Source organism: Phoenix dactylifera, chromosome 9 (assembly GCF_009389715.1).
Source record: "Phoenix dactylifera cultivar Barhee BC4 chromosome 9, palm_55x_up_171113_PBpolish2nd_filt_p, whole genome shotgun sequence".
NCBI lineage: Eukaryota > Viridiplantae > Streptophyta > Magnoliopsida > Arecales > Arecaceae > Phoenix > Phoenix dactylifera.
This window is the reverse complement of record NC_052400.1, coordinates 11,572,867-11,583,593: the sequence shown is the minus strand read 5'-3', so window position 1 is coordinate 11,583,593 and position 10,727 is coordinate 11,572,867. Positions and strand designations below refer to the sequence as shown.

Genomic DNA, 10,727 nt, shown 5'->3' with positions numbered 1-10,727 from the left:
ACGGAGATTCCCGTCACTATACCGTGTTTCCGGTTACTAATATGGAATTTGTGACCGGAGCTCCCGTCACTGACTTCGTTACAAAAACACGCGTCGCTAAATTCTCCGTGACGGCGGCGATTCCCGTCACTAACCTCCGTGACAGAACCGCCGTCACTAAGCCGTTACAAATTCAAGAATTAAATATTTAAGAAATTATGTATTTCCCGTCACTATCCAGTTGCGGAGTTAGTGACGAAGGCAACTTCGTCACTGATTTTGTCACAAAATGCGGTCACAAGTTTGGTCACTAATCTGTCACGACCTTTAGTGACAGATTTAGTCGTCACAGACATGGTCACACATTTTGTCACTACATTTGTCATTAATCCCGTCACTGACCTAGTGATAAGTTTACGGTCACTAATTGGTTACAAACGCGCTGAGCAAAATCAATTTTTATTGACCAAAATCCGTCACAATACTTGGTAAACAATTTAGTAACCAAAATTTGGTCACCGATCACAATCTAATAACCTGGTACATTTGGTACATTGATTGGCACATAATAATAATAATAGCAAAGGCATTCAACATTACGCAAAAGTCATTTTAAATGTCATTCAAAATTGGCATCAACATGTCCTGAATCCATCAAAATCAAAGTCTAAAAATATGTCATAAAGATCAACAGAGATTTCTTTCCTCCTAGGAATGCAAAGACCTATCATCTAAGGCAAAAACAATTATAATGAAGCATGATCAGCAAAATCAGAATCACCATTACTCCCCCGATCTGCATGCCTTGGTCCAAAGCCAATCTCTTCTCTCATCTTTTGAAGAACCTCCTCTTGCCATTTTTTCTTTTCCTGCTCAAGAATACGTAGAAGGTCTTCATGAGTGTACAGCTCTGGAGCTTGACCTGTAGAGGTGGAAGCAGATGATGATTGCCCAATAATTCCAGTGAGATCCTCTAGGGGACTAAAGCCATAGACATGGCCATGAGTTGGGACATCAGTTGCGTCAAACCACAAGTCATAATCACGTGGAGGAGCATCTGAGGTGGAGGCATCACCATATTTTTTGGAGTATTCAGCTGAATACTTTGCCTGCAAGTTGATTTAAAAGAAGAGAAAAACATTATGGTGGATCAAACAAGAGATAAACATGAGCAAGCTCAATAATATTTATGAATTATAAAAAAATTATACTTACCATGACAACTTCACTTCTCTTATGAGTGAAAGCATTCAAAATGGAATTGCTAACTAGGGGAATGAGCAAAACTTTGGACCCGTTGTACAACCAATATTTCACCTTTGCCCATCAAAATTGTTTTCCTAATTCAACCTTTCTCATAAGCCGGATCGTATTGTGCAGGATAGAATCCAATATTCCAGACACCTGAAAGCCAATAAGGTCAAATTTTTCATACGCATTTGGCAGTACAAAACCGAAGATATCATTTAAAGAGATCGAGTGCAAACCGTAAAAATGCCTCCAATGATAGCACATACATTTGTAATGAAGTGCGAGAAGGATTTTGGAACTTCAGTTACCAAGACCTGAAATTCAAGATAACGATGAGCTCACAGATTTTGAATTTCGTAAATGTGTATCCAAGTGTCAGAAACCAGCCTGCATAGGAGAGGGCTCAAAATGGAATTTGGCAGCAGGAATATGCAGACTGTGCACCAAACTACTGTGGGCTGTATACTCATACTCCTCTAGCAATTTAAACTCCCGAGAAGATTTTCTTGATGCTATCTCAGTCTTTACCAATTGAAGGTAATGCTCAATCTGCAAATCCAAAGAGGGTACATTTAGATCTCTCTTCACAGCCTCTGTTTCATAATCGGCATGGTACAAATAGGTAACTCCTGTTCATTGCTATCTGACAGGTGATTAACATTAGAAACATCAAAACAGTGTAAATATAGGAAGTCAATATTTCACTTCCTGTCCAATTCCTCGAAAATAAGTTATGGCTTGGTGTTCGTGCTGCTAATGCTAAACTAAGCGTCAACTACTGATATCATGATGGAGCATCAAACAGTAACAAGGTATCTGATCAATCAAAAAATTTTAAGTACATAGAAATGGTTCCGAGACTTACAGTAACATTTGCATTAACATCATAGAAGATTCTGCAAACTCAAAATGGTGAATGAATTCAATGCAGAAGCTTATTTTACCTTTTTGACAAGCACAAAACCTTCTATTCTACACCCACTAGTCAATGGCGCAGGCCGTTTTGCTGTATCGATGGTTTGACCAGATTTGTCATCCAATGCTAGTTTATGGAACTCTCTTGGAACAGGTGCAACCAGAGTTTCCATTGCCTAAAATTAAGAACTCCAAACAAGCAGTTAAACCAGTTAACAGGGCTAACAAATAAAGTGACAATGCATATGCCTAACTCTTATGATAGACGAGTACACTATAAGGCAATGATGTGCAATGACAGTGCCGATGATTAATTACTGCACATCAAATTTAAATCGAAACAATAAGCATACCACAACTAAACTTTCTGTGTCCCGTTCTCCATAATAAGATTCATGTTCATGGTGGCCATGATTTTCCCTGTGGCAGATGATATAGTAATCACAGTTATTTAACTAAACAGCAAATAAGATATAACAACATGACCATTAACATTCTAAAAGACTACTTGCTAGCCCAGGAAAATGGAAGACAGCAGAAGTTAATTGACAACATCAACAAAAGCTAATTCAGCCTCGTAGAAAATGTAGTACTTGAAATTTTATAAGCATGAACGACAACAATTAAAAGCAACTAAGACAATTTTAAACATATCAAAAGTACATAAAACAAATTTGCAGGCAAATTTTACTTATGCACGAAGCTCAGAGGACTAGGTTGCCCGTAACATCAAGTATTTACTCAGTGCTCACTTGTTTCTTCCTTCATTAATAGGATTTTTAAATATCTATGTTGCATAAGGCTCACATAGAGGAATTTTAGCACAATTTCTTTTCAAACAATAGGAGTTCTAGAAGCAGAGGTGAGGCATATTAAAAAATAAAAATATCTCAGGCTAAATATTCCTCCATTTAAGGGATCAAAATAGATGGTCGTGCTAAAGGAGGGTTGAAAAGAAACATATAGAATTTGAGCATGCTTAAGATAATTCAATGTATGACTAAAACTAAATAATATTCTCTCCCTGATACCTGTTACATTGAACCCTTATTTTTGGGAGACCTACTGTTCCGAGCTCTCTCGCTGCCCCACCACCTCTCTCTCTCTCTCTCTTTCTCTCTCCGGGCTTGGGCAAAATCTACCGGGATCGAGCTTGAAGAGGAGGAGGAGGAGGAGAAAACTCTTACCGGTGACTGTGAGTCGGTGACCGGAGCCGCGGAGGTTGCCGTCCGGGGGAGAAGGACGCGAAGAGCCGCCGGCCGGTCGTTGAAGAGGCGACGACACCGAGAGGAGGCGGCTATCAGGCTCTCAGCGAGGGAAAAGGGGGGGCGGGGGCGGCGGCGGCGGCGGCTCTCAGCGAGGGAGGGGGGCCGGCGGCGGCGGCTCTCAGCGAGGGAGGGGAGGCAGCGGCGGCTCTCAGCGAGGGAGGGGGGGTGCGGCGGCGGCTCTCAGCGAGGGGGTGCGGCGGCGGCTCTCAGCGAGGGAGGGCGGCGACGGCTCTCAGCGAGGGAGGGGGGGCGAGGGAGTGGGGGGGGTTGGGTGCGGCGGCGGCGGCTCTCAGCGAGGGAGGGGAAGGGAAGGGAAGGGAAAGGTTAGGGTTTTTGTTAAGTCGGTTTGCAAGCCAAATTGTATATCTAAGGCTGATTTGGGCTAAATCGGTTTGCAAGCCAAATTTCATATCAAATTATTTTTTATTTATAAGGCTGATTGGACGGGACTTGCAAGGCAAAAATATTTTTGAACTATAAAGCATGATTTCCGCGAGATTTTGTATGTTGATCTTATTGGGTGTATTCATACCCGTACTGTATGAAGCACCCGTTCTCAGCAAAAAAAAAAAAAAAAAAAAAAAAAACTATAAAGCATGATAAAAAAATTCTATAAAGCAGAAAACTTGCAATAGGGGTGCAAATGGGTCATGGCCGACACCATGAGATTTTAAAATGAGAAGAAGAAATTTGAGTTTTATAGAGAGTGATTGGAATTTGGATTATCGAAGAAATTTGGGCGGAACGGCGGGCACACTTAGTTTCATTTTGGATATTCCTCCTTTTATCTTTTCTTTTAATTTAGGTTTACTCAAAAATAATATTTTTAATATTTTTGGAATTAAAAATTAAATTTGGTGACAGAAATTTTTGTCAATAATCTGTTACTGCCAAAAATAATCTTTTAAAAATTTATAAATACTAGGGTTACTATATTTGTGACGGCTGCATTTGTCACTGTCTGGTTGCAATTTTGGTTATCATATTGCTGACAGATACCTCGTCACTATGATGGTCACTAAGGTTTGGCGCCCATCCTACCCGCGCATTCTGTGACCGGTCTGTCACTAAACGGTCACTAAGTTTACACCACGGTGACCAAATTTCTGTCGGTCACTAATCCGTCACAAATAGTAACTGATAACGGTCCGTCACTAATGTCCCGTCACTATACGCGTGTTTTCTGGTAGTGAAATTTGACAATAGATTTCAACTCAAAAAGATAGCAATCTCATCATAAACAAGCAAAAGTACTAGTTCTAGAAACAACAAGAACAATCTTACTCAAAGTTCGCCATTTCGGTACCGGTGCCACACTAGCACAATATTGATACGGTATGGTACGAAATTTTTTTGGTATACTGAATGTCGGTACGCCATTTGTACTGGATAGTGGTACGGTATAGCACGACCATGATCTTACTATTATTATTTTTTGCCAAACTACTTCTTAATATCATGTTAATAATGCTATAAGTATCAATTTTTTTTGGAGAAATTGTCGCAAGTATTGATATCCTTATTTTTACCATCAATGCTACTATGATTAGTACTGCTGCTACTTATATTACAACAAAATTACTATTTTACAATCTTGTTTAGCTCTATGTGTTAAACAAATGTTTTGACACAGTTCATAACCATATGGTTATCATGAGTTCCGGCATATGATAGATGGTTGTCATGGCAGCTGATTGCATCATTGTCGACATTCTGAGATAGAAAGCTTGATGCCTTTTGAAGGCCGGCCAAAATTGTAGGTCCTTAGTACTGTGGAGGGAGAGGGCAGAGGAGGTTTGGATGAGAACCCCAACCAATCCTCTCCTTCACATGACCCTCAAATGGGAGGGAATGCCATCATTACGATTGAACAAATTATTCCTTGTGGTATGGGCCACCATTATTTCAGTGTCACAAGCCACACCTAAAAGGCCCCTCCAGCCCTTCTCCATAGCTATTAATTTTTGAGGTAGCAACCAAATTTATGAAGAGGCAGTGACATAATAATTCAGACTTTATCATTGGCCGATCCGAGTAATATACCAAAAACCCCATGGCTAGGCATGAAGGCATCTATCTCCAAGTAATAATCCTCTAAGATTGGAGGAGGTGATCAGATGGTTAATCTGTGTGGCTTTTAGAGAGGGAAAGGAAAGGAAAGGAAAGGAAACAGAAACTATCTCCCCCAAAACCTACACTACTCGCCCTCTCTATATTATGTATTTGTACGTAAGTATATATGCATGTTTTTATGTATATATTATGTGCTTATGTAATTCATGCATTTGCCCTCAAGATTAACAAGATCGTTCGATGATCTGAGCAGCAAGGAAATCTAAGTCAAAACCTTATGTGCAAGAATATACTTGTGTAAATACCTTCAAAAATAACACACCATGCATACAAACATCGATTACACTGTACGAATAACTTAAATTGAGTCTCTCGATCCGCTTAATAGATAACAGATCATTCACAACGAGTATGCTATAGTTGTGGAACTTAGAAGATTGGGAGACATGATAAGTGTAAATCTATAGGCAAAGCTCCAGAGTTATATTTGGCATGCCATAAATGGATCAGGGAAAATCTCGTACGTGCTTCAATTAGCAACCTTAAAAAAAGCTTCAAAGTAAGAGCACATCAGGAGCTTCTGCTGTTATCATTTATTACTTTGGTGGCTAATTAACCGACCCCATATCTCTCCGCCAATCACTCCTGACCACACAAGTCAAAAGCAGAAATAGAGATACTACTACTATCTTGAAACATAAGCACTGATACAAAAGGAAACACATGGTAATAAACTCCCCAGCATCCCATAGTCTCTACCATTGCAGCACCAAACTTTTGTTGGATACGGTACACAAGTGAAGTCCCTTCGTTGTCTGCTCGTGGCTCTGTGGCCAATGCCTTAGGAGGTCAGATTTTGTAAGAATCCAAGCAAGGATTTGGCCGAGCTTAGTTTGATAAAGACATGAGAAACCCAGATAAAAACTTTTAAAAGCCTGTACGCTTTTAGATGCATAGTGATTAAAAAGAAAAGCACAGGATAAATCATATACACGTACTAATAGAAAGAGAGCGTGATGCGTACAGCAGCTATACTGGTGATAGCGTAACGGAAGCAATGATCTACTTCTCCACAGAAACCCCCTTTTCCTTCCATCCCTTCCACTTTGCCTACAATACGGATCTTCTAATCTGAAGAAAGAATCCATGAATCCACTCTACCTTCACCCCTAGCCGCTGTCATGCTCCCAGACTCCTTCTCTGCATGGCTGCTAACCAGCTGCAAACCGCCGTAATTTCCGATGACCGACCTTAGCTGGGATCGATCCCTGCCCTCCGATGCTGAGCCACCAGCCCAGCCCGAGAATCCGTCATCTCGGCTGCTCAGTTTCGTTCCCTCCATGGCGAGGAGGCTCCCTAGACCCCCGGCGGCGAAGTCTGAAGCGCCTCCAAAGGCGGGCATGGTGGATGAGTTGTGATCGGGAGTAGGTGGAGGTTGGAGGGGGATTGGAAGGTGAAGTTTGGGCTTTGCGTATTTAGTAGATTTGGGTGTCGGAGACCAATAGAAGGCCATTGATAGTTACTAGATGAAGTAGTACTGCTTGAACTTGAGTTAGAACAAGTTGCAGATGGAGCACCAGTGTTTGCATTGGCAGTACTACTTCTTGCAATAGAAGCAGCAACACTGGAGGAGGGGGAGGAGGAGGGAGAAGAAGAGAGGGGAGCAAAGAGGGGAGCTTGAACCTTTTGAGGAAAGGGCCTTAGTAGGTAAGGTGGGGCGGCGGCGGCGGCGGCTGCAGGGAAGAGGTCGAGGCGAGGGCGGGAGAACGGGGAGGAGATGAAGGGTGCTGCAGGGAATCCGGTGAACTCCTGCACCATGGCACGGAAGTTGGATGTGTCGGTTGTGAGGACGGTGGTCGGTGCCCGCCGTGACGCCCGTGACCGCTTCTTGGAGCCTCGGGGAGCGGCGGCCGGTTGAGCAGGCTGGGTCTGTAGTTGCACCGATGAGGGGTTGAGGCTAGTGTTGCCTGAATGTAGACAGTGACTGGGTGCACCGACTGCCATGGTTTTCGATGATGATGATGTTGTTGTTGTTGTCGATGATGATGAGGTAGCGGTGGTCAAGCCACCAAGGATGGTGCAACCCGGTTCCGATAGCGATGATGAAGGAAGAGATTTAGCCCATGCCATGTCGAGGCTGAGAGGGTAGGGGTCGGACGGAGTGGAAGGGAAGGTGTTGAGGTAGGGTGATAGAGAGATAAAGGAGGAAGGAGAAGGGTGCTGGTGGAGGTGGTGAGAAGGGGAAAGAGGTGGTGGTGCTGCTGGTGGTGGGAGGTTTAAGAAGGAGGAGATGGCCTCCGTCCGGGAGTCGTAGTCATCGTCGCCGCCGCTGCTCGAGGATTGGATGCTTCCACTGTTGCTAGAATCCATGGATGATGAGGAATTAAGGGAAAGAAAAAGGTGAGGAAAGAGAGAAAGATGGAGAAAATTAAGAAGATGGATATATATTTGGTGGTCAGAGGGATCAAGAGTTTGAACCCATGAAGGGAGATGGGTAATGATGCTAGGAAAGAGTTTTTAGCAAGTGCCCAAGCTTACAAGGGAGTGGATCAGAGAATATAGGGGCTGGAAAAAGGGGGAAGAGGGGAGAGAGAGAGAAAGAGGCGTTTGCCTTCTTTGATGCTTACTTTTCTCTTCTAAGAGCGCAGCCCACAGATCTCTGACGGGTTGGAAAAAAGTTAAAATGATTTTTCTTTGGTGGGTGCAGAGGAGAAGATGGGGGAGAGAGAGAGAGGGAGGGGATCTGCTTTAAGAGCTTCCATCTAGAAGAGGGGACGGATTGAGCTCATGTTTCCACTTGGAATATCCTCCGGAGCTCGCAAGGAGGTGGGCCAGGGGTCCCTGTGAATGGTTGCCAGGCGCAAAGCCAGGATGCGTGATTGGTGCAGAGGTGCACCAAAATCCATTTTATTCCAAATAAACGATGACAAAATTTTGGAAACCTATGACATTTCAAGATCTCCATTGATATAAATAGGAACCAAGACATGGATATCTCAACCTCTTAAAAGAATTTTTTGCATGAATATTCTCTTAAATATTGGATTTTGCATGAATACCTTCCAAAATTGATATTTGTACGTATACCCTTATAAAACACTTGTTTTGTCATTCTACCTTTTTTTTTATTTTTGCTTTTGCATATGTACTCATGCTATCTATCTAACGACGTTAAAAAATTAACGGTTTCAATTTAAAATGACTAAAATACTCTTATTGGATAGACATACAAATAGATCGCGATCCTAAAAGCAGAAAAAGAAAATAGGGACAATAGCGTAATTTTAAAATTTTATTTTATTTCTAATTAATATAAATACGATTTTTTTAATACCGTTAGAACAACCGTACGGGCATTTGTACAATAACAGAGTTTTACGAGGGTATACATGCAAATATCAATTTTGGAAGGATATTCATGCAAAATTTGATATTTAGAAGGGTATTCATGCAAAAAATCTAAATTAAAATAAGCAATTAGTTTATACTAGACATATTACTATTTATTCAATAAAAAACTTTATTTCACTACGATAAAAGATCAAATAGATCTTGGTCAATTTATTGATCTCGAAGATGGCCGAGATAGCAGTTAACAACATAAGAGAGGAGATTTTAAATACATTTATATTAGTTGGTGCCTTATACCAATATAAACTATGATATCTCATCCAAAATAAAAGTCTTGAAGATACCAAAGGTTCGGTATTTAGAAAGAAAAAAGGGAACGGAGTTGGACAAAAGAATCAAGGTGATGTAAGGTTGATTTTTTAGATAATAAAATTATTATATTAGTACTTTATAATAAATAAATTTGGAAGAAACAAGAGAACATAGCATTTATATCACTAAGTGCATGTTTGCAAACTCGATTCGCTTGGTAGTGTGGTACTATGATATTGTATTTAATTATTGACCTGATATATGACTTAATTTTTTAAATTTACTATAAGAATTAGTGGATATTTCTAACATTGACAAGGCTTATTGAGTAAAATTTTTCAAGCTTCTCTGTTGTTTTTTTTAAATAATAATTTTAGGAGAAGTATCATTTAATAATTGAAGAAGAGAGGAAGGGCCATCCCATCCCTCCATCCTTCTTTTTTTTTTTTTTTTTTTTTTTTTTTTGCACGCGCGCTAGACGGATGATTCATACAGTTCGAGTATAAGTACATCTAATGAAGTCAGAAAACAATAAGTTTCGGAGTGCTTTAGACAACTCTCCTTTTCCAACCCATAAGGTGCCTCCGGAGCGACTGACCATATACGAAGCCACCCAATCCATGCCTCGTTTGCCTTTCTGAACATATGCTTAGCCTGAAAGACCACTTTCCAAATTTCATCCTTCTTCTCTTATCACCTTATCTTTGTTTGGATACCATCTCAGCGCGCACGCGGGGAGAGAGAGAGAGAGAGAGAGAGAGAGAGAGAGAGAGAGAGATCATTGGTTAAATTAGTAACTCGTGGCCTATGGCTTGGATTTATGTTTTAAAGAAGGCTCCTGTTGGTGGAATCAAACCCCAAAAAAACATACTCTGGAGTCTGTATTGCTATGTTATCCATGTTTTTTTTTTTGGTCCTTTTTAGGTTTTCGAGCCATCCCTTCACACAAATGGCGGGTTTGTTTGGTGGAGCTATTCCTACCGCTTTGCTCCAACCTCCGCACCTTTTCTGACCTAGTCACAAGCTATTTAGTATAAGCATTCACAATTTCTTCTCACTTAAGCCATCAGCTTCCATTCATGCTCATTTCCTACCCTTCTATTTAACATCTCATCTCTTGACTTGTACAAAGATAGCGAGATGCTTTTCCCCAATTGCCTCTTTTCTCATCTTCCCTTGTTTTGGAAGTTCAAATTAGTTGAACCATGCACAAAGTTTGTTGCGACTATTAACAACATGACCCACATTAAATTAATCACGCTCTCATCCAAAGCAAGGTGTCTCAAATCATAAGAGACTATGCCGATGAAATTTCATCGATCAACTATAAAATCGGTCACTGTTATTATGCAAAGAATGCACCATGCATTCAAATATTGATTTTATGTAGAGTTAGCAGCATCTCGAGGAGGATTAATGGTGGCCATTTTTTAATTCAGAGCAACCAAGGTATGGATAGAGGGAGACTCTATTAATGCAATATCTTGGATTAATGAAGCGTCTAAAGTCCTTGTTTTTCGTCCTGTTGAAAGATATTTTACAAATAAAAGCCGCGTTAACTACGTTTAAGGCTGCCCA

The 10,727-nt window shown here is 41.0% G+C and overlaps 2 protein-coding genes across 3 annotated transcripts; both read right to left on the bottom strand.

Moving 5' to 3' along the window:
* Positions 1-831: 831 nt before the first annotated feature.
* On the bottom strand, positions 832-3,546 carry LOC120111887 (protein disulfide isomerase-like 5-4). 2 transcript variants are annotated; one of them, XM_039130026.1, is made up of 7 exons: positions 3,333-3,546; positions 2,499-2,565; positions 2,175-2,321; positions 1,618-1,779; positions 1,467-1,544; positions 1,195-1,383; positions 832-1,088 (listed from the first exon to the last, which is right to left on the bottom strand). In XM_039130026.1, exons 3-6 carry the CDS (start codon positions 2,316-2,318, stop codon positions 1,306-1,308), a joined length of 462 nt encoding a protein of 153 aa, XP_038985954.1. In that variant the 5' UTR covers positions 2,319-2,321; positions 2,499-2,565; positions 3,333-3,546; the 3' UTR covers positions 832-1,088; positions 1,195-1,305. The 2 variants fall into 2 exon arrangements, with proteins under 2 accessions (XP_038985954.1, XP_038985955.1); XM_039130027.1 differs by having other exon boundaries at positions 1,497-1,544.
* Positions 3,547-5,948: 2,402 nt separating this feature from the next.
* LOC103701748 (putative protein TPRXL) lies at positions 5,949-8,489 on the bottom strand. Its single transcript, XM_026802478.2, has one exon. The coding sequence runs from the start codon at positions 7,854-7,856 to the stop codon at positions 6,843-6,845; it is 1,014 nt and encodes a 337-aa protein (XP_026658279.2). The 5' UTR covers positions 7,857-8,489; the 3' UTR covers positions 5,949-6,842.
* Between the last annotated feature and the right edge of the window lie 2,238 nt (positions 8,490-10,727).

Coding starts and splice junctions, on each gene's coding strand:
- LOC120111887 (XM_039130026.1), bottom strand. CDS start 2,318: ATGGAAACTCTGGTTGCACCTGTTCCAAGAGAGTTCCATAAACTAGCA. Junction 1,545..1,617: donor TTGAGCCCTCTCCTATGCAG/GCTGGTTTCTGA, acceptor CTTGAATTTCAG/GTCTTGGTAACTGAAGTTCC. Junction 1,384..1,466: donor TCATTGGAGGCATTTTTACG/GTTTGCACTCGA, acceptor ATTGGCTTTCAG/GTGTCTGGAATATTGGATTC.
- LOC103701748 (XM_026802478.2), bottom strand. CDS start 7,856: ATGGATTCTAGCAACAGTGGAAGCATCCAATCCTCGAGCAGCGGCGGC.